Genomic DNA, 23790 nt, shown 5'->3' with positions numbered 1-23790 from the left:
TTTTGGGTGACCACTGACTTTAATTGTATGTGACATTTTTCAGAATATCTTCTTTTGTGTTCCACAGAATAACAAAAGTCATACAAGTTTTGAACATCATGAGTAAATGATGACAGAATTTTTATATTTGGGTGAGGTATATCTTGAAGCCACACTTCATGTTCCAATTTCATTGAATTATTAGAATATAATAAAATATCAAACCAAGTGGCATTTATTCAAAAGAAAGATATTTTAAAAAATTTGGTAGGTTTTAAATTTTCATCATTTGACAAAAATGGTTATGATCAAAACAAAGGCATGTAACATATGAAAATGTGCGATGATAGTCATACGCTGATCACTGAAATCGCCCAAGAAATGCAATATAAAGTGCATATGATAGATCTCTTGAGAAAAAGATTGGGAAACACTGATCCGATGCAGTTAAATGTATATTTAATTACATAAATTTAAGTGTGGTTTAAGTGTATGAATATTTTTGGCCACTGTGTGTTTCTGCTTTCTGACGTCTCTCTTTATTTCTCTCTCTTTAATGCTGTCAGGCGGCAGACAGTGACTAGCACCCCCTGCTGGATAGAACTGCACCTGAACGGTCCTCTGCAGTGGCTGGACAAAGTGCTCACTCAGATGGGCTCCCCCTCCATCCGCTGCTCGAGTGTATCATAGGAAAAACGCTCCCTGCAAAAAAACAAAACAAAAAACAACATGTACAAACCACGAGATCTGGAAAAAAGTTCCTTCAGGAGTCGAAGGCTGAAGACCTTCATGGCCAACTTATTGGGTTCCACAGACTTGGTAGCACTTTCACACGTGTTTCTCTCATGTTGGAGGAGTGTATTACAGTATGTGTATATACTCGTTTTTATGTTATTGTTAGCCATTTTTATTGCCATCATTAATATAAAATATTGCCATTTATGATACATTTTGTTATATACTGTAGCATGTTTATGTAAGATGTCTCCTCTGTTGTGTCTGTTATGATGCTGTTATATTACCATAACAGGCTTGAATTTGAAAGTGCTTTTTTTGTAAAGTGAAGATATTAAGTTTTTCAAATATCAGTTAAACTGTATTTTTGATCTTTTTTTGGTTTGATCAAAAAATGGAAACTTGGCCAATCTCATAATGTTATGTAGTACATATCAAGAGGTATTGACCTTCCTCATGAGAAAGAAACAGGATATCTTCGACTTTCCATGTCTAACACTTTTTAAAAGTGTGTTCAGATATTGAAAACTCAAATTAATATTGTTAAAACATTAATTTTTCCATATCCTGTTTTGTCCTAGCCAGTGAAATGAGCTGTACAGCACTTTATAGAAACATACAATAGCTATTCATCTTTTTAAAATTCACTAAACAGAATGCTATATAACAAACTTTATGTGCGCACATAACAGTTTATGTAACACTTGTGAAAGTGTTATCTATGCTTCACAATATCTCTGTTATGTTTGTTGAAGTGTTACAAGCTTTGTCATTGTACAGGTACTGAGAGTTTTTCATCTCTACTCACCACGGACCCATGCTAAGCATGTATGTTTGTGTGTGAATGGTTTGTAGTATCTGGTCTGGTGTTGAGTTCAACTCTGCAGTGAACCGGCCGTCTGTTCTGTGTGTGATGGGAGTGAATGAATGAATGTGAATTATTATATTGAGTTTTATAGGATTCGTCACTTATAACTCCATGTGTTGTGCCGCATTTCATTTGTTATTCTTCAGTGAGTGGGTGAGGAGCTGTTCAAGGTCTGGTGAGGACTCTCAGTTGTCTGCTTCGGAAAATACATTTCCTCTTCTTGTTGTTTTTGAAAACTGGGCATTACATCATTTTGCACACTAAGTAGTTCATGCTTCATATCTCACAGTGTTGGTTGTGTCTGTATACATCTGTGGATATGAACACTTGTTCACCTGTGAGTCCTTGTGTCCTCACATCTTCTAGAAATGAAACTGAGTGCGTGTGCCTTCGCATCAACTTTCACAACAGAGTTTGTAAATAGTATATTGGAGACTTCTTCACACAGGTGTTCATCCATATTGAGTAAGTGGGTTGTCCAGTGTTGGACCACTCAGGGTTGTGATCTTTTCACAGCTGAACTTGTAAATATGTCTGATAAATTGATTATGCATGCCTATTTTCTGAAATTCATGCCATTTGTACTGTAGACTCTATTTTGCTACCAAATATTTTTTCAGAAGTGGGACGGGAATGTATATGCTCTTATCTCTGTGTTTGTAACCGTCGAAGAAGGGGGGTGGGGGGCTGTACTGCTGGCAGGTTTTTGTAAGGTTAACCCTGTATTTTTATATACGTCAGATACTCATAGGATATGGAGAGGGGCTTGAGGAAGGGAAATGTCACAGTGGGCTTTGTGAAAGCCAGATCATGTTCAGTACTTTCAGTTAGCAGCAGGTCAGTGTGATGCGCTTGCAATGAGGAGCTCTTTGCATGCCTTTTGCATGCCTCTGGTGTCTCAAAGTGTTATAAAGGAATCATGGAGGATGGTTGCGTTTAGGGGCATCAGGTACTTCACGGATAGGCGAAAAGATGTGTAACATCTGTGTGCTTAAATGTTCATTAGGACTGTTGTGTGATTTAGACACTCTAAGACTTTACTTTGATGAAGTCAGCGTGTTATTCTATGACTAGGGTTCCTTGAAAACCTCTTGATGACATCCGGCAAAGACAAAATAGAAGGTACTGATATTATTCAGGAAATGATTTATTGTCCATCTAAGCAAACATTAACTGTTTTCTTTGAGAGGAAGAAAATCAAATCTCATTTTCTCAACAAATTGTTGAATATATTTTAAGTAATGTGCATTTATTGTGCTTGTGTTAAACTTTCACATTCAGTGACGTTGTGGCTTAGTGGTGATTGTTGTGCTTGACATGTTAGATTTTTTCTCTGTATAAGTATATAATCTTTATTATTTCTCTCCATCTTTAAAGATTGTCAAGAGAAAAAAAAATGTTTGTTATTGTTGTACTTTTAATAAATATGTAAATGGGGGAAAAAAAGTCTCATCTGTTTTGTTAGACCAAAAAAGGTCTTTACGAACATTCTCCTCTACGTTTCAGTAAAGTTCAGCTTAATTTTCAATCGTGACAATGCTGTAAAAGGTTCATTGGTATGATACAGGTAACACAACCCTGGCCTGTTACCTATAACACATTTTCCTTGCTGAAATATGAGAGCTGTCTTTGTTCAAGAGACCCTAAGGGCAGGGAGGTACTGGAATTCTTCTGAACCGCAATTACATACATTTAAGGCAAATGCTGCTATGCAGCATCTACAAAACACCTATACCTTATTGATGGATCAGACAGACACCAGACTAGGAATTTAGCTGCTTAAACTCTCAACCCAGCTCTGCTGCTGAAAAATTAACACTGAGGTTTGAGGGTCAAAACCTACTAACACCGAGGCTCATGAATGATTCACAGCTTCTTGAATGTGTAGGGCACTGTGTCAAGGTTTGTTTCATGTTCATGAGGCAGCTGAGTTTGTTCCCTTAGGTTTTTTTTTTTTCTTCCTTTTTCAAATTTCAGGTTAGATGTACTGTAGTCCTTCGCGCTGGCGCTCTCTGTGGGCAGATGAGAGAAACGCATCACCACATTTCTCTGTCAGAAGTACACAGTATGTTGACTGAAGCAGTCAGACGGGGAGAGTTTGTTTACGCTTTTGGATGAGCATCACTCATCGTTTAAATGCCTCAGATTTTTTACATTCAACCAAAACACTGAACACCTGGTCTTTTTTTGCGGAGAAAACCCTGGATTAGAGTGTCTGGGCTTCACCTGTAGGCCTAGATTTATTATAATAAACACAATAGCCACGTCAGAATTCACGTTCTTTCGGAATATACACCGAATTCCATGAAGAACTTGCTTATTGGCCATTGAAGTAAATGAACTGAGATTCCCGAATATGAGTAGTCAATAAGGACTGAACACTTTACTATCCCAAAAGGCCACGGGAGCTGAGCAGAGCCAGACGTCTCAGTCGAAACAAGAAAAATGGCGGAACACCCAACGGACGGTTCAGGTAAAGAAAGGACAGGTACAAAAATTGTGTTCCCTAATTTGTTACATTTTATTTGTTTAAAAACACTCGAGTAAATTATTTTCATGTCTTGCGGATTATTATTGAATTGATCTGCTACTCTTTATTAGGTAAATTTAGAATACATAAATATAGGGAATAGCCTTTGTTTTCAACAATAGGCCTACCTAAAACAATATTCAGTTTTGAAAATTAAGAAAGCTGTTGCTAAAGCTAAAATTAGATGACAAAACTGCTCTTTTCTTTTATAGGCTAACAATAGTGAAAATGACAAGTAGGCCTAAGAGCCTTTAACCCTTAAGGGTTATTCTTGCGGTCATTGACCCATTTCGATTTTTGAGTTGTTAACCAATTTTCTCTTGAAATGTTGTGACTTTTTCTCATTTAGGGTCATGAACATGCATGAAAGGTTTTAACATGCTGATGTGTTGTGAAATTTGCATACAGAAATGTTATACGATCTTGCTGTTTGTGGGTCAGTTTGACCCATATACTGTAGACAACCATTCAAAAGCAACTACAGACCCAAAATACAAAACGTTTCTTTGTTGTATGTCCGAGCTCTTCAACTGTGCCAGTGTCTTGTTGAGTTGAACAACTTTTTATTTTCAAAATTTGTGAACTGTTTGTCCCACTTTTTGAGCATATAGGCCTACTTGACAATGACTTTTTCAACTTAAATTGTTAAAAATCTTGAATACTTCAGAGCACAGACTTTTGGCATCTTTTTAAAGGGAACACCTCACAGACTATTGGAGAAGTTAAAAAAGTTGTAAAAGTAAAGTTTAAAAAAGTTTTTAAGAAGTTAATGAAAATTTAAAATATGTAAAATATAAATGTTTATATTTTATATAAAATATATATTTTACAAAACACTTTAAGAAGATCAAAGCTAAATATCTGAACAAGTTATGTGCCAAATTATAGGTTGATATCTCAAAAAAAAAAAAAAAAAAAAACTTTCAGTAAAAATTTTTGTGCGCAGTACCAAACTTTTCCAATAGATGACATCCAGACTCCACTGGTGACCAAAACATTTGATTTCCATATATGGTTTGAGTGAACTGAACCATATATTTCCATGCTTTTCAAAATATTTATGAATTAGACATCTTATTCAAAAGAAGTTTGGGCAGTAATGGATATCTAAAATGCATATAAAAAACATACAAAAAGAATCAGAGTTTGTGTTATAATTAAGAATCTATTGCAATTTATCTATTGCTCTGTCATTTTTTTTCTTTCTTTTTTTTTTAAATCAGTCACCAAATATGAAAACTAATGCTATATAGTTTGTCAAGTTTACTTTAGGTTTACTAAGATATTATTGTTGTTATAAATGTATAATGGCAAGTGTCCCACGGGTGTCAGGGAGGGGCAGTCTTAAAAATAGTCATTAAAAAACATTTTTATTAATCATAAATTCAGATATTTATTCTTTGTAATGTGTGAAAAATATTGATATTAAAAGTTAATTATTTGTACCTGATTGTATGTTTTTTTCATAGTGTGATTTTTGGGGAATTGTATTGAATCCATTTAGGGTCAATTTGACCCGGACCATATAGGTAGTAACCAGAAATCCAACAGTGCATGAGGGTTAAACATGAAAACGTGTGAAAAAAAAAGTGCAGAATGAACTGTTTGCGTACAGCATCTTACTAGCCCTAAAGTAAGATGATGAAAAATAAAAAGGACTAAAAGTAGGATCATAAGTAGGCATATAATAGGCTACAGATTGGAAGTCTTTATTGTTACGGTAGAATAGTGCTTTAGCATTACTGGACTGTGAAAGATGTCCTTACAGCTTTTGATGAAAGACTGACAGAGATGATAAACTGAACAGATGACTCCACCATACTCTCTCTCATCCGTCTGACAGCATCATGATCGTCAACCAGCCTAGTGACAGCCACTACCTTTGTTGGTAAACAAATTAATCTTCTTAAAGGTCAGAATTTGTCTGTCTCTCTCTCTCTCTCGTCCTCTCGTGATGAGTGCGGGAGAGGCTGTCAGATTCTCCCGCTATCAGCATTCCGCTCAGGTGACTCACACCTGATTGCAGCGCTACGCACTGCTGCGTCACAGCTGTCTCCGGACAGAAGATAAGACAGGGCCGCACGTCTCCAACTGCCGCACACTGGAACTCTGCCCAACGGGCGATGCGTATCTGTGTTACTGGCCAGCATTTCTCCCTTCAAGCCTTCTGTCGGCGACAAAGATATACTCTCTGTCTCTCTTTTAAATCGTGAACACCTGTTTTGCTTAAGACCTCGACTCGGTCTCCAGAGAGCTGAGCCTCAGCGCAAAGCAAAATGATCAGGACTGTAGGACTAAGCTGCGTGTGTTAGATGTAGACATATTTACTGTTAAAAGAAAAGGGCTTTGCACACCAAAACTGAGTGGAAGTCACAGTACTGATGCTAAATTATCTGCTATTTCAGGTAGGAGTTATGAAGTGAATGGTTGTTTTAAATTGAGGATGCGATCACAGCCCAAAAAAACGAAACTAAACGCACAAAGTCCACATAGAATTAGTACTTTGATTTGTCCTCCACTCCACATTCTCTGAAAAATGTTTTCAGGGTTGTCGTTTGAGTGCATAAGCTTTAAGAGGGTGCATTTTTGTGAATTAGTGGTAGTAAGTTGTTAATTTCAAAACAACTCATTTAATGCCTTTCATAGCACCAAACATGCCTTTTTCACACCTCATTGTTCTTGTAGGGAAGTTTCAATTGAGGTGTTTATATAGGGTAGAATCATTGATGATTTTCATCTCCATTGTTTTGATGTTAATCACCAACAGTTTGTTTCCAATCATTTTAGAGATGATAAAGAATTTTTTTTTATCTAAATTGATGCAAGGACACATTTGATGGCATTTTATTTGAGTATGCCTACTTAAGTAGCCATTCACACTGCCTGACAACTACACTAGTATAAATACAATACAGTCAGCAGTATATATAGTATCTTAAATTGCATTAGACCAAAGAAGAGTTACCCAGAAACTTAAACAGACCAGAAATATAAATGGGAGATTGCAAAAAGAAAGCAAAGAATACACTAATGTTATGCATAAGACAAGCTTAAAAACTGGGCTTGAACTTATATAGAATAACAGAACACGTGCCTGTCTCACTATTGAACACTTGCCCTTATAATAGCCTACTGTTTACCCTTTCAGATACTGTTATACAAGCTAAAAACTGTTTAAAATGTGTTTATTGTCAAGTTCAACTAAGTTTAATTGTTTTACCACACCTACCAACGGTCCATTGACAAGTATGCCTTGTGACATCACATGGACTGTGGAAAAGGCCTACTGATTATGCTTGTGAAAGCAATCACCTCCCTGTTGCACAGACCGCAAATCTAACAGTTTTAGTTTTAGTCCAGCAGCTGCCAAGCTCCTGATTAATGACCGCTCAATCCCTGCCCAATGAAGAGTAGCCATTTGAGTGGGACAGAAATCAAGACAGCGACCCATTACTAATAACATTCTACTCGAGCGATCTATTGAGCGCTGAGACCACTAGTGGTTATTGTACTGGTTGATGGCTGTGTGAACCATATGTGAGGCAGGGCAGTAGGTTAATAATCTAACCTTTTAGTCTGACCGTTCATATCCATGTGCACTGTATACACCTTGGTCATTTACTGCTGTACCTTATTTGATTGTATAGTAGAACTGAGGTCTTGATCTTGTCTAGGTCTTGTCTCAAGACCAATTGGTACTACATGAAATCACCATCAATGTTCTTACAAGGTTGTGCAGTGACCTGTGGACTTTGACTCTTAGATTCTCATGGCTTTTTATTATTTAAGAATGCTTCAGGTTATCCAATATCTTGTATACCAGAAAAAAACTTGGAATTGCTCATTACATGTATACAACAATAGCCCTATTGATCGTTTTGGCCAATCATTGCCATTATATTTGAATGCATAATTGCTATCATTATACACTGTCACGCCTGCCAGCTGGAGTGCCTATGATAGCAACCAGAGGGCACTCCTTCTGTTTCCTTTACTGCTTCATGAACTACATTTCCCATAACCCATTGCCTGGACTCATCATGTTCTGATTACTGCCACCTGTTATCTCATTTATGTTTGCCTATTTATACACAGTGTGTTCGTTCACTCATTGTGAAGTCTTTTTAGTGTTACACTGCATTTCTGAGTGCTACTTCTGGTTTCCATGTCTTGGTCTTGGTCTTGGTCTTGGTCTTGATCTTCTGCCTGTTTCCCCTTGATTTCCCTGTTTGCCTGTGCCTTGTACTTTTGTAATTATCTGGATGTCAGCTGAGCTGACATTATTATGTACTGGGTATTATGACCTTAGTAGCTAAAATATACAGAAAAAAATCTTCAGTGTTGGTTTCAATATGTTTTGAAACATGTTTAAAAGTGTTGTTTTGGTTTTTAGCTTAAAGTGCCCCTATTATGCCTTTTTTAAGGTTCTTAATATTGTTTTGGGAGACTCCTACAACAGGTTTATATGCATGCAAGGTCAAAAAACATTTTTGTTTTCTCATAGGCTAATATACATTTAATTTCACCTCAGTTCACCAAAGATGGTAAATGATTTGTTAGAAGCAGTTCAAATAATCAGTCTCTCTAAACCCCTCCTTTCCGTGAGCCTACGCTGCTCTGATTGGTCAGATGGTCAGATCCTTTGTGATTGGTCTACTGCGCGCACCACACGCCCATTGCTATAACTGAATGACAGCTATCAGTTCACAAGATATTGTACACAATGTATGGACAGAAATGATGGCATCGATTTTATCGTATTAAATCGAGCCTGAGTCCGACAATGAAATGTCTGAACTGATTCGCTATCATGACTTGAGTAAGACGTTTCTATTTGGTAAGTGTCAACTTAGTTATTTATAAGATGTGATAGCGGCGTTACTGTTATACTTTATGTAGATGCATCTGTGGGAACTGTATCAGAATGCCAAGCGAAGCTGAAAACCTCTAATATAAGATACACTTTTAAGCCAGATTTGTACAGACTTTTTCGTCATAATTATTAACAAATAAAAGTGGCTAACGTTATATCATTGTTTGGCATTACAGTGGGTGTTTACTGTTAACAGAGAATACTACAACTAGTTAGCGTGGACTAATATCTTAACATGCTATTACAATACAGATAGAGCTCCACACTACAATAATAATAAGAAGGAAAAAAAGTATTTGTATTTTGTATTTATTTTGTAAACACCCACGTTAGCCGAGCACAAACGTGAATAGCTGATAATGCATTACAGTCTGTAAACAAAAGTTGTGCTCCATTCTTGATCATTACTCCAAGCCATACGACAGACAAGCTGCATTAATAGACACATTTTAGACAATACTGGACCACATCTGAAGAGCAGAACTACAGAAACGTTAGCAGAAGACATGCAGACTACATAACATACAAAACTATAAATTTTGAATGATCGCAAGAAAATATAAACATCAATTACTAATCATACTTACAGGTTGAGAATTAGAGGAGCAAGCTGGTCCAAATAAACTGGGCACTGATCCATATTTTAAGACCAAGCGTTTTGTGAATCCTGCATAAACTCCCCAAGGTTTGAGAAGCAGTCGTCAGTAAAATGACGGGAACACAACAAAAGATTGTACTGCTGTGATATTGTTGAAAAAAAGAATTTTTCCTGGCGTCTGCACGCACAATAAGTGGGCGGGCAATATGCTAATGTTCCATTGTGACGTCACAACGAAACGGCTTGGGATTCGTTTTACAAACGACTCGTTTAATTGACTCCGAGTTGACTCTTACTTTTGAGAGACAACTTTATATACGGTGCACTTTCAGATTTAAAACTTTGCAGGATGTTTTCATTCACTTAGAGCTATGTTACACACTACATGAAAGGGGATTTTCAAAAATCCATAATAGGGGCACTTTAAATGGATACTTCAACCAAAAATGATATTTTCTCATCATTTACTCATCCTCATGCCTTGACATTCTTTCTCCAGATGATTTTTCTCAAATTAAGATTTCTCTCAGCTCAGTCCATACTGTATAACATGATGCTGCAAAAAACAAACAAACAAACAAACAAACAAATAAACAAAAACTCAGAGATGGTGTTGTTTTCAGTTTTGAGGGTTTTTGTTTGGGTCATGGTAATGTGCAGACTTTATGTAGACAGATGGTTTTCAATCAAAGCAACAGTTGTTGATGTGGATAGAGACAAAATAATTTCTTCACTGTTATTAACTTACTGAATGTTGACAGCAAAGTCTCAAGCCAATTTGTTCATTCCAAAATTGTGTGGTGTCTCTCTGTCAAAGCAGTTTAGCTGCAGGGAGGAGAGGAGCAGCATCTGGATACTAATGAAGCACTGAGGAGCTTGTGCTGTCATGTCGTCCTCTTGTCAGCATCACATAGACGTTATGTTCCTGTATCCAAAAAGATGTAAAACAGCCCATTTGGTGTCATATATAATTTGATTAATGTAATTGATCGGTCTAATTTTTGATCAGTTATGTTGTGCAATAATAATGATTTTTAATAATTCAAATCTCATAACAAGTGGATCTCTGGATATTAGAGAAAATTTTTCAATGTGGAGTAAAACGGTTGCTTGGGTTTTGGATGGAGTACCTTTGATATACTCTGGGAAAATATTGAGCTTGCCAGGTAAAAGAGTACAGCAGCAGAAATAAATCCACTTTAAATGCAACTCTGCTTTTATCTCATTCTCTCTCTGACTCTCTCTTTTCCTTTCACTCAGCTTGTTGTATTAAAACATCAAAAAACATTAAAACTGTTTGAAACTTTTATACATTTTATTATTAAAACATTAAAACACTTTTTTTAATCAGAGAATAGCATCAAGTCAGTTAAACTCCTGGGATATTGATCTGGTCGGTTAAGTAGCAGAGGGAGTTGTTAATCAGTTTCAGCTGCTTTGGTGTTCATGAAATTAACAATAGGTGCACTAGATGGGCAGCAATGAAACGACCCCCAAAAACAGGAATGGTTTTACAGGAGGAGGCCACTTAAATTTTTTTCCCTACTCATCTTTTCTGACTGTTTTTCACAAGTTTTGCATTTGGCTAGGGTCAGTGTCACTACTGGTAGCATGAGGCGATACCTGGACCCTACAGAGGTTGCACAGGCAGTCCAACTCCTCCAGGATGGCACATCAATACGTGCCATAGTGATGGGCAAATGAAGCCCCATGAAGCACTGAGGCTTTCCCTTCATTGTTCCGTAAAAAGATTCAAAGCTTCGAGAGTGTCGAAAACAGCACCATCTGGTGTCTACTAAAAAATAAAGCAGCCAAAACCCTGTGAAAGAAGCTTCATCAGTCGAAGTAGCCACCACACTTTCCATAGATAGTGTCATGTTACATGCTTAAATAAAAGCCTAACAGGGGTGCGTTTCCCTAAAGCATGGTTAGCCAACTATGGTCGTAAGTCCCATTGAACTCTATTGGTAACAACGGAACTTGCGACCATAGTTCGCTTTGGGAAACGCACCCCAGTGCATGTTTGTGTTGTGTGTGTTGAATTTCTCTCTGTGATAAATTAATTTACCCATTAATCTGTGGCATTTAATGCCAGTATGAATTAGGGCTGCACGATTTATCGTGATAAAATCACAGGAAATATGGCAAAGGCTGCGATTATTTAATGCGTGGCTTGTCAGAGCTGTACGGCTCTGTGATCAGTAGTAAATGCTTCTCCATCTGAAAGCCAGAGGGCGCTCTTGCGCAGAAACTCAAAATATGCCCTGCAGCAGAAGATGATAACACGCATCATATCGCTGTAGCTGAATAAACAGAAGATTGAAATGCTTTGATTAATTAAACATGACTCATAAACACACGACTGCCTTATTCTTTGTAAGAAGCCACATCATCTCACAGAAGGACGCTCAACTGTTATTATGAAGTGAGTTTGGAGTAAAAACATGTTATTAAATGTTGTCTTTTGTTGGACAAGATGATAAATGCTTTTTATGTCTGAAAAGAAGTTTGACGTGTGTTGCTTTTTCAAATATACATTATAAGCGACTCAAACTCGCAGTGCTTTCAGATGGATTAGCATTTGGAGCCATACTTCATTGACAAGCCGCGCATAAAAAACAATCGCAGCCTTTGCGATTTCATAATCATTTAAGTGATAATCGCATTCAAGTTCAATGTTAATTTTCATATCGTGCGATATATCGTGCAGTCCTAGTATGAATATCAATATGATGTCATAGAAGAATAATGTACACATAGCCTATATGAATTGCATTTGGCAAATATTTTATTTTCTTGAAATAATTTTTATTGTATTCTTCACATAGAGGAGATTCCAGGAGACAGGCAGTTACTCTAGGAGAGCTGGACAGGGCCACAGAAGGAACTTAACCCATCAGCAGGACCGGTATCTGCTCCTTTGTGCAAGGAGGAACAGGATGAGCACTGCCAGAGCCCTACAAAATGACCTCCAGCAGGGCACCGGTGTGAATGTCTCTGACCAAACAATCAGAAACAGACTTCATGAGGGTGGCCTAAGGGTCCGACGTCCTCTAGTGGGCCCTGTGCTCACTGCCTGGCACCGTGGAGCTCGATTGGCATTTGCCATTGAACACCAGAATTGGCAGGTCCGCCACTGGCGCCCTGTGCTTTTCACAGATGAGAGCAGGTTCACCCTGAGCATGTGACAGATGTGAAAGGGTCTGGAGAAGCCTGTAACATCGTTCAGCATGACCGGTTTGGTGGTGGGTCAGTGATGGTCTGGGAAGGCATATTCATGGAGGGATGCACAGACCTTTACAGGCTAGACAATGGCACCCTGACTGCCATTAGGTATCGGGATGAAATCCTTGAACCCATTGTCAGACCCTACGCTGGTGAAGTGGGTCCTGGGTTCCTCCTGGTGCACGACAATGCCTGGCCTCATGTGGTGAGATTATGCAGGCAGTTCCTGGAGGATGAAGGAATTACCACTGAATGGCTCCCACGCTCGCCTGACCTAAATCCAATAGAACACCTCTGGGCGGTCCGCACTGAGGGAAACTGAACCTTGCAACACTGCGCACCCAGATTGTGCTCTTCAGTGAACCAGCTGCACCCTTATCCCCTTCCCCTCTTGAACTGAGGCAAAAGAAGAAGCGGAACTGCCTGTCACACATGCTGTCACATGGCAGACCTCCCCCAGGGGAATGGAGACTCCACCCCCAGGCAGTCAACTCAATATGGTACCTTCTGCAGGTCATCAGTCAGATTCGGGAAGAAGCATGTGCAGTCCTTTTGGTGGCACCATGCTGGCCAAACCAGCCTTGGTTCCCAGAATTGATCCAGCTACTGTCAGCAGCTCTGTGGCTCATACCTCTGAAAAGAGACCTTCTCTTCCAGGCAGGAGTGACGATTTGGCACCCTCAACCGGAGCTGTCTATTTTCTCAAGCTGGTGCTTAGCTCAGAACTTAGACCCCACTAAGTGCGATACCATATCAGTTCTAATGTTTCTGCAGGATATGCTGGACAGTGGGCATGCACCCTCCACGCTCAAAGATACGTGGCAGCCATTGCAGCAGATCATGCCCCGGTGGCCGGCCAATTGATCTGGAAACACGACCTAGTAGTTAAGTTCCTCAGGGGGTTCAGGAGGTTGAACCTTCCCCACCTGTGTTCGGTCCCGTCTTGGGACAGTCCTTAGGGCACTTTGAGGCCCTCCCTTTTAGCCACTCTGGTCAACTGACCTTCGGTCCCTCTCGCTTAAGACTGCCCTCTTCATGGCTTTTGCGTCAGTCAAGGGAGTTGGAGATCTGCAGGCTCTGTCTGTGGAACCTTCCTGCCTCAAGTTCGGTCCTAACGACAGCTTTTTCCGCTTGCGGAGAATGAACAGGCACTTCATCCACTCTGTCCCGTCAGGGCCCTTAGAGTGTATACTGAGCACTCTGGCCAATTTCGGCAATCAGAGCAGCTGTTTGTCAGCATCGGAGGCTGCACTAAAGGGCTGCCGGTTTCGAAGCAAATATTTCCAGATGGATTGTGGATGTGATAACACTGGCTTACAAGTCTGTGGACTCGTTGTGCCCCTTAGGAGTGAGGGCCCTCTTCACTAGGGGAATGGCCTCCTCTTGGGTGTGGTCCAGCAGAGTCTCCATCGCAGATATCAGTGCAGTGGCCGACTGGTCCTAGCCGTTGAAAGAAAGTTGAAAGATTTTTGACTGACTGCGTTTCTGTGTGACTTATAGGCAGTCAACCTCGCCCTTATTGGCGGAAACGGCATTTGTCTGTGCAGTTGTACAGACGTGAACCAGTCAGGCTTCAGGATTCTGAGAAAACAGGAGTTTCCCCCATACGCATCAGCTAAAACTGCCACTGTTAATAGACAAACTAAATAAACTAGAGAGAGTGTAAAAAGAGTGTTTTAAACTGCCCATATTTGAGGAAACACCCAATACAATACAAATATATGGTGCAAACATGTTTGTGTTGTCAAATATGTATTTATTTACTCCTATATATGAGAATTTCTTACAAAAAAGAAGGGGAGTGCTAGAGTTTTGTCTCATTTACACATTAATACGTTGTTAATTACACCCATAATGTCCCCCTGCTAGCTACACCATGTTGCTGACTAATTGAATATATGAGTCGAAGATGTTTGAAAGCCTGTAACTGATTTAATTAATGCAGATTTTGCTTTAAGCATTGCCAGTTAAAAGATCTCTGTGCGTCGACATGTTGAGGTGTGTATGTCTGTGCGTAGTTGTGTTAATCCTCCTGTCAATGATCAGTGTTTGTCTTGATTTCTGGCAGCTGGCAGCCAACTGGAAACACATCAGGTCTTCCAGGAGGGCAATTCCCCAGCATCCCTCATTATGGATCGCTCTCTTTTTCTCTCTCTCGCCTGCAGGTCCATCAGACACACACACATACATACACACACACAGCCATCACAGATTTGAGGCAGCCTTCTCGTCTTATTCAAATTGGTCTCGGCAGGAAAATGGGTTCATGATGATGGGGGTAATAACAGTGTAGAAAAGAGAGCGTCTTCAGCTTCAAACACCATTTAATTTGGAGATTAAGCTAATAAAAAGCTATTAAGGCCAATGCCTTGCTGTTGAAGCAGGCCGTAGTGATACACAGTAATTCCTTCTCATTTAACGCAAATGAGCTATAAAAGATTAGGACGGACGTGTTATTCCTTTTATGTTTATATGTTTCCCAAGGTTTATGGAAAAGAATAATCAGTCTGTTTTAATGTGTTTCTTTTTTCCCGACTATGGTTTCAAAACACATGGACCCTTTGTGCAGAAACAACAAAAACCATCCAGATTTATACACAGGTTTTAATCAAATTTGCAGTCAAAATGATTAGCTATAATGTCTGATATTATTTAGCTCTAATTACCAGCAGATGGTGTCTTTATCTGCACTTAGGGTGCACAAGTCTTGGAAATGCTGCATGCACAAGAATAATTAAGAAGTTGACTTGAGCTGTTTTTTTCTGGTCTACTTTTGTAAGCATTAATAGTCAGACTCAGCACCCTAATGTTAATTAGTGCTAATTTGATAATTTGATTACATTTATTCCTTTAAATCCAAGCATTCTCGATTGTTGCTCAATGTGCTTTATTGGCATAACAAATAATGGTATGTTTGTATTTCAGTAGCAGCAGTAGCTTCCTCTCACTCTCCTCTAAATGCAATTATATTTATTATTCATGCAGGAAATCATCTTGTAAGATCATTTGTAGATCGTACGATTCCTCCTCACCTCTGGAGATAGATGGACACTTATGTCTGTCTGTGTGTTGTTGTTGGGAATGGGAACACAGCGCTCACCTGTGGAGAGAGAAGCAGACCAGCTCACTGGGGTATTGATGGAGTCATGCAGAGTTAATCAGACTCAATGCCAGCAATGATTCCTTCATTTCCTGCAATGCAGAATTAGACGGTAATACGGCCCCTGTTGGAACTTTGGCAGCATATGGTCTTGTGTAATGTGCCTGTTCCATTGGGTATAGATGCATTCCATAGGGCAGAACAGCATTACATGAAATGTAGTTGTATAACAGTTTGTGCTGTGGTGTTTGACAGTACCTACTATACACATCTACACAACAAAGCTAAATATTGACATTGTATTCAGTTCACCCCAAAATTAAAATTCTGTCATTAATTAGGCTACTCACCCTCATGTCGTTCCAAACCTGTAAGACTTTCGCTGATCTTCGGAACACAAATGAAGATCTTTTTGATGAAATCTGACAGCATTCTGTCCCTCCATTGACTGCCTTTTGCAACTTGATCTTTGATGCTTCAAAAAGTTCATGAAGAGATCTGAAAAATAATCCATGATCGAGCGGTTTAGTCCAAATTTTCTGAAGAGACTCAAAGCTCAACTGAACATGAATGACACACGAGAACAAACCTCTTCCAGAAGCTCAAACGTGTTGCGTAACACATGAGAATGAACCTCATTCGTTACGCAGCACGTTTGAGCTTCCCGAAGAGGTTTGTTCTCGTCATTCGTGTTTGGTTGAGCATCTGTTTATGTTCGCTAATGAGGACATCAAATGATATTCTGGTTGTTTCAAGCTAGCTAGCTAGCCATCTACACATACTTGTTTTGTAAAGAAAATTGGGTTTGTCTAACATCACAAGGAGCATCATAATGAATGTTTTTTTAATAAATGTTGACAAAAACTTTATAGTTATACACAATAATATAATATAGTAGTATAATATAGTAAATATTTAATTGATGAGTTGTCAATACAATATATAAGTGTATAATTTTACTTTAAAAATGAACACCTGACACAAAATGGTAACTGCAAATCCATGTTTTTGAGTCGTTTCTGTGAAGTGATGGGATCCATTTGCTTTGCTTTTCTGTAGCTTTATTAATAAAGTATTCTCTTCAAATACTGTATAATTGGCCAACGCTAAGTATAAGAAAATATGAGCTGTTGTGGGCTCAAGTAGCCCAGCTGTCTAGATTTTGTGTTTGCAGTGTATTTGTTTATGTCCAAAAGTGGGCTTGATGGCTTATGAGTGTCCAGATAATAAAACCTTTTATATATATATATAATATACATTTAGTAGGCTTGTAGAGAATAGATGATTCGATGGTATAATTTGAGTGTGGTTTGGATGTAATTATGGCGGAATAAGCGAAGGCCTTGCTTTGAAGTTATTGTCTACAGTGAGAGAAAGTGAGGCAAGCCCTTCATTCTGCTGCAATTATAGACCCTTCAGTGTAAGGCTTATTTGTGCTTAACAGTTGGCAGTGCATTGATTTAATATGTAATCAGTACACATAGGCCTGAAATGTAAATTTTTCTTAAACTTACAAAGATTTTCTGTCACGCTTTAATTACTATGCTTCACTGCTAGACAGGAAGCTTATGTAAACTAATTATGAAGTAATCACGGTGTCATGCAAGCATGTTGTTTATCACCTTTTATAAATACCCTCTTTTATATATTTTTTTTTGTAGAGTCACCTACTGTATCATGCAGAACAAGCTGTTAGCTCACTCTAATTCTCAGGGTGACATAGTTAGTATCCATCCCATAATTGTAGTGGTATCTGCACTGTTAATTACTGAAGTAAATGGTTGAACTGCTGCCAAGGACCTATTGTGTTGGGGCTTTGAATTGTGTTTTTACCATCTGTAGAATTGGGAAGAGGAGAGAGGGGAGCAGAGGAGCAGGGGGAGGCTTAAGAGCAAGCTCACAGCCTCGGGGTCTGAGGCCATATGGAGCCAGTGCTTCGCCTGCGCTTTATTGCACACCTTGCTGTTTTAATCAATGGCAAGCCTGTTCACAGGACACATAGAACAGAGGTTATTGCACTGTGTCAGTAGGTTTTTTTCTGCATGTTTTTTTCTTTCTCATGTGCAGAAAACTTTTGCACCTGACTTTACATGTGCTTAATCTTGGCTTATGTCTTGTGGACCGTGGTGTGTGTTTGTCTCTGTATGCCACGGGCATTTCTTAATATATATTATTTTAAGTATTTATTCCACTATGCTGCTTTTTAAGTAAAGATGAGCTAAACAAATGTCTTTGACCATTGTGCTTGCATTTCTTGCAGCATATCGTGCATGACACAGCATTCAACCTTTAAAAAACGCATCTCTAGACATTGCATTTTTTTTTAAATACCACTGCCTGTGTCTAGCTTTTTTTTCAACACCAAGTGAATGTTCCCTTATGTTGTCTATTTTTGCTCTGCCAATAAAAGTGGTTCCAAACAAAGCCACAGACACTTAATGACTGTGTGTTTTTAAATGATTTGATGGAGTGAGTGATTCAAAGGACCTGTTTCAGAAACCATACTTGCGGTCTTGGCCACTTGAGGGCACATGTATGTACTCGACAGAAAGTAAATGTACAAGACTATTGCAGGTCTGATAAATGCCTAATCTCACTGTCATAATGCACACTAAATCCACAAGCCTAAGCTGTACTTTTTATCACTTAATCAGAAGCACCACAGTTACACCACAGATATTGTTTAATAGTACCTATGTTTATTTTAAAGTAAAAAAAGCTCTTTAAAAACATTTTACAACACTATAAGTGGGTAATCAAAAATCATCGTGTAATCAAAAGTTCTACACACACTTGCAGTCTTCACATCCATTTTAACACTTGGGCCAAATACTGTAAATATGTCATCTACATAAGTAGACAAGACCTCAGGTGTGTGTATTAGGACAGGCCCAAAGACTTTTTTTAACGAATAAATGATTCAACCATAAAATATCAAGTGATTCAATGACAGGCTCATTGTAGAATGTATTATAGTGTATATAATATATTAAAATAAAATAAATAACAAACTTTGTATAATACTTTCATCCAAAAACAGGTTACACAAAGTCAAACAGCCACATAACATCAGTTTGGCTTGCTCATTCTCCACTATTGGTTTAGTGCAACCATTATGCCTGGTGAAGCCTAATGTTACAGCTTGTGGTAATGGTTACACTGTGTGTAATAGTGTGTTTGTGTGTGAAAGTCTTCATTGTAATGTTATAGTTTGTGTTAATGGGGCAGAGAGCGTGATGTGTTTGTAGGAGTGTGTGGCAGGTTCAGTCAAATGTTATAGTTTGTGTTAATGGTGCATTTAGAGTGCTAACTGCTACAGTCCCAGCTGTAGACACAGCTAGGCCTCCCTTGCCCCAGTTATGCCCAACCCTCCCCAAACCTGAGAGGGGCTCCTGCTATTCACCAGCCTGTGTGCATATTGTTTAATTATTGGCTGTTCTGGGAGCACCACAGGAGGGAACCCACTGAAACTTACAGAGATGAACGCAAGGTTACTCTTTCTGTACTTTGCAAGGTAATCAACCATATGTTTTTTTCATGTCAAGTGTGCCCGTTGTTGAAGTGGCCGTATTAGGGCATATTTAAGTTAATAGCCCGAGGCAAAGAGAGTGTGTTTCAACCTCATGGTGTTGTAACGGATTTGACTTATGACAGTAACTGTGCTGGACAGCACCAGTGTCCTCAATTATATGCAGTCATTACACACTGAATGTATACAGTAGCATCAGCAGATGGTTCCTTTATAAAAGTGACCAGAATTCTTTTTCAGTTCAGCTGTTCTGTTAAGATTTTAGCTGTGGTATGTTAAAAAAATGCAAATGGGTGCATGCATTTAATTTTATTTATTGATTTTATCAGATAATACATCAGTGCAGAAGGGATTGACAGTATTGCATTCAAATCAGCATTAGAATGATTTCTGAAGGATCATGTAAGACTGGAGTAATGGCTACTGAAAATTCAGCTTTGCTATCACAGGAAAAAATTACATTTAAAAATATATTACAATAGAAAACAGTTCTTCTAAATTGTAATCATATTTCACAATATTACTGTTTTACTGTGTTTTCGATCACAATGTAGCCTTAGTGATCATAAGAAACGTCTTTAAAAAACTAAAAAAATTACTGATCACAAATGTTTGTTTAAAATTCACCAATTTCAAAGTGAGTGTTAATAATTCTTTAAAAGCAATGTAAATAACATCTTAATCAACAACATTCTCGAGGGCATGAAATCTTTAAAAATACATTGCTTTACTAATCAAGCAATTTGCTGTAGAGAAAATCAATATTTACTATGAGAGTGGGTTAACAGTAAGGGCAGCAGCATTTGGAAGCAGATGATCATTATCGCCTGACTCAAGTTATTGAATTGTGAATAAATGCAGCGTGTCTGCAGGTGTGGCCACCCTCAATTACTAACCTGAGGGACCTCCTGCAGAAATCGTAACACAGCAATTAACAACATAATTAAGTGGTAAAGTCATTGTGCCATTCTCCCGCAGCAGAAACAAGAGTGCCATTGACCAGATGAAGAAGGGCTGCCCTCTGATTGATCGTCCGGTTGACTTGCTTGCACAGGCATTTATCACCCTCTCCAGGATAGAGTGAGAGACAGAGAGAGAGAGAGAGAGAGAGAGTATATCTGTGTTTATAGGGGAGATGACGTGCTTAGTCTTGGTAAAGTGTCAGAGGCCTTGTTTTTCACATCATTAGACAATTGTGTGTTAATGAGCTGTCACATCCAGCTCTACACTTTAAAAGTTCCTGATGCACATACTTGTGTATTTCCACAGACGCCAACTAGAAAATCAAATGGCTCTCTTATTTCACATCCTCTGCTAAACTGGCTCTGTTTTTTTCCGTTCAGATCAGCTGTCATTACGCAGAGATCCATCTTATTGAATGTCTGCTCATCTGATTGAACAGATGTAGGTGTACAGCAAAAGGTTAAGCGCTTTTCATTCAGTGCTCCAGGAATGTAATGACTGCAGATGTGTTTTTGCCAACACCAAAATATCTACATTTGAAAGCTCAATATTTCCCATACTGAACTGCTTGTTGTGACATCGACTGATTCATTTCGTAAGATTGCGTGTCTGTTAAATGTTATATTCAAATACCATGTAACTCAACTATTCATAATTGTTGATTTTTTTTATAATGTTCTAGTTGTTTATAAATGATAAACAAAAACAGTAGTCTGAATCTATCTATCTATCTATCTATCTATCTATCTATCTATCTATCTATCTATCTATCTATCTATCTATCTATCTATCTATCTATCTATCTATCTATCTATCTATCTATCTATCTATCTATCTATCTATCTATCTAATATAGAAGTTAAATATCTAAGTGTTAAACTAAATGTTACTAATAGGGCTGTCAAATCTATTAATCATGCTTAATGACATCTAATATATAAGTTTGTGTTTACATAATATGTGTGTGTACATATAATATACTATATATATATATATATATATATATACACAAACAGAGACATATATGTAAATATGTAAATATAATAATATATATTACACATATAAACACAAAACTTTAGTTAGATGCGATTAATCACGATTAATCAATTTGTGCAATTAACTAATTACATTTTTAACATTTTTAATCAAAAATAACAAGTTGTCTCATTACTATTTGAGGTATTTAAAACAGATCAGCCACCATGTGATGTGGACTCAGAAGATCAAGGGACGTTATAACACTGGTGATAGATTTCTCATTTATATAGCTTCTGTTTCTCACCCTCCCGTGGGATCTGTGAAATTGAGAGGCAAACACGAGGAAGGTTGGAACACTGTGTGATGGAACATCAAATAAACTGCCAGGTCTTATTGTGTCAATAAACTAATTTCTCTTTTAGGGTTTGACCTTTGACCTCTGGTGGCTGGACCATCCGTGGTTGTGACAGGAGAGAAAATCTCTTGGGAAGGAGATGGGGGAAAGAGAAACAGAGAAAGAGAGAGTGAGATTGTATCCATAAAGGATGCGTCAACACAATATCTCCCACACATCGATTCTAGCATTCATAAAGTTCCTTCCTGTTTCCTCGTGTGCTGCATGTTTTACAGATGGATCCCCTGCTACAAAGCGAGCACACCTAATGAGCCATCTTCATTTCCTTCCACAAAGTCATGGAATGAGGGCTGCTCACAATGGCTTTGTTTGCCAAGAAGCTGTTGTCTGTTTATACAGAACAATGACTTCTTAGCAGATTCTTTTGAGGTATGTTTTCTTTAGTTGTGTCAATGTTGTGAGGCGCTCAAGTCAGTTCCACCACCAGAGGGCACCATTATATGGATAGAATAGGAAGGAACTGCATCAGGATCCTTCCTTTCACTTAAAGTTAGCACATGTTGGTTTAGATCAGTGTCTTTGGCTTTAAAATAACCCTTAGATTTCAAATACAAAACACATATCGAGAACATTCATAAAGACCAAGTGCCATTCATCAAACGTACCGTCTCTGACCTGTGTACTCCTGCAAGATTGAAATGTGTGGCCGGTCTCCGTCACGGTCAGGGGTCACAAGGCATGACAGTCAAACATTTCCTGTGTCATTGAGGGTTTTTCTAGTCTGAACTTTTACACTGTAATTACACAAAGGCAAGCTAGTGCTATGCGCACAAAGAAGCACAAAACCACTTAATATTACAGCACTGCAGCTTAGTCAACACATCATCGTCTGTTTAATGTGCCATTTATAGATGTTTTCCACACTCTGTATGATATTTACAAGCTATTTTGAGTATGTAACATTAGCTGTTTATGTGCAGTGGTACTCACAGCAATCTTTAGTGCACTGAATCAGCTTTCTGCATACAAAAGGGAGCTGGAGTCTTTCAAAACATTAAAGAAACCCACAAACATAAAAGCCCAAATCTTGCACAGAGTGCTGGACAAACCCAGTTACATTCAATACTCCATTTACATTCAACCCTTTTGCAAAAACCCACTTCAATTTACCTATTTATTTACTGCTTTTTTATTTTCTGAAGGCTAGCATCAGGCCCCCTGTGTTTGCCCTTGTGTTAGAGGGCTGTATTGTGGCTTTCCCTGAGGCTCAGCTGCAGGATTGTGGTTTTTAATGAAAATGTGATGCTATAGAGCACAGGTACAGACCAGGCTTGTATTTCAGCTGCTTTTGTTATGTTTTACAATGAGGCAGTGCGGTTGGATTCTTACAGACACTGTAAATGACCCTCTGGAGCCTGCATGCTCATCATGCAGGCCCCTGGATTAAGCATATGGGAGCTACTTTCGGATCGATACTGGGCAGAATACCTCAATACCTCTGGTACCTTCGTACATCTGCCTGTAGTTCTGCCCATTATGTCTGTCTTTAGACTTATTATATAAATATAACTAAGATGGCAAGGCTGGGATATATGATCAGTCTAATAGAGAAAAATGTAATTAGAATGTGAATGTTGCGAAAGACCAGACTCCGATTTTTTTCTAATATCTAAACAGAATTTCTTGGCCAAGTTACACTTGATTCTGATTGGTCAGCTGCAGTGTTAGTGCTAAAAAATCTCTTAATAAAGAAGTCTGTTTTCAGCGGTAACACTATATAGTTCATCCATGAAACTTGTGTTTCAGTCTACCCTATATCAAATAAGGTTAATAAAGCAAATATAATACATCAAAATAATACATTAAATCAATATTCCTTGTCATTTATTTATTTATTTATTTGTAAGTATCCATGTAATCAAAGGGATAACACACAGTCATTTATTATCACATGATGTAAGACCCTTCTGCTTCCTGGTCGTCCTGTTAGTGTTTATTTTGTATTCAAAAGTTTGGGGTAAGATTTTTTTAAATGTTAATGTTACTTATGCCCACAA

General features: G+C 38.3%; 2 protein-coding genes across 6 annotated transcripts in view; both read left to right on the top strand.

Moving 5' to 3' along the window:
• smad3a (SMAD family member 3a) overlaps window positions 1–3028 on the top strand; it is a 36151-nt gene extending 33123 nt beyond the window's left edge. For both annotated transcript variants that reach the window (XM_048184509.1, XM_048184510.1), the window contains exon 9: window positions 546–3028. In XM_048184509.1, coding sequence (XP_048040466.1) covers window positions 546–669 — 124 coding nt within the window. In that variant the 3' untranslated portion in view covers window positions 670–3028. The remainder of the gene's footprint in view (window positions 1–545) is intronic.
• A 549-nt stretch (window positions 3029–3577) lies between these two features.
• map2k5 (mitogen-activated protein kinase kinase 5) overlaps window positions 3578–23790 on the top strand; it is a 101769-nt gene continuing 81556 nt past the window's right edge. The window contains exons 1-3 of one of the 4 annotated variants that reach the window (XR_007184129.1): window positions 3578–4055; window positions 21801–21902; window positions 22009–22162. The gene's annotated coding sequence lies outside the window, so the exon portion shown is untranslated. Of the gene's footprint in view, window positions 4071–21800; window positions 21903–21971; window positions 22163–23790 lie in introns of all 4 variants that reach the window. The other 3 variants (XR_007184128.1, XR_007184127.1, XR_007184126.1) reach the window with 3 other exon arrangements.

The sequence above is a fragment of the Megalobrama amblycephala genome, linkage group LG3 (genome assembly GCF_018812025.1).
Source record: "Megalobrama amblycephala isolate DHTTF-2021 linkage group LG3, ASM1881202v1, whole genome shotgun sequence".
Lineage (NCBI taxonomy): Eukaryota > Metazoa > Chordata > Actinopteri > Cypriniformes > Xenocyprididae > Megalobrama > Megalobrama amblycephala.
This window is presented reverse-complemented; position numbering and strand designations above follow the sequence as displayed.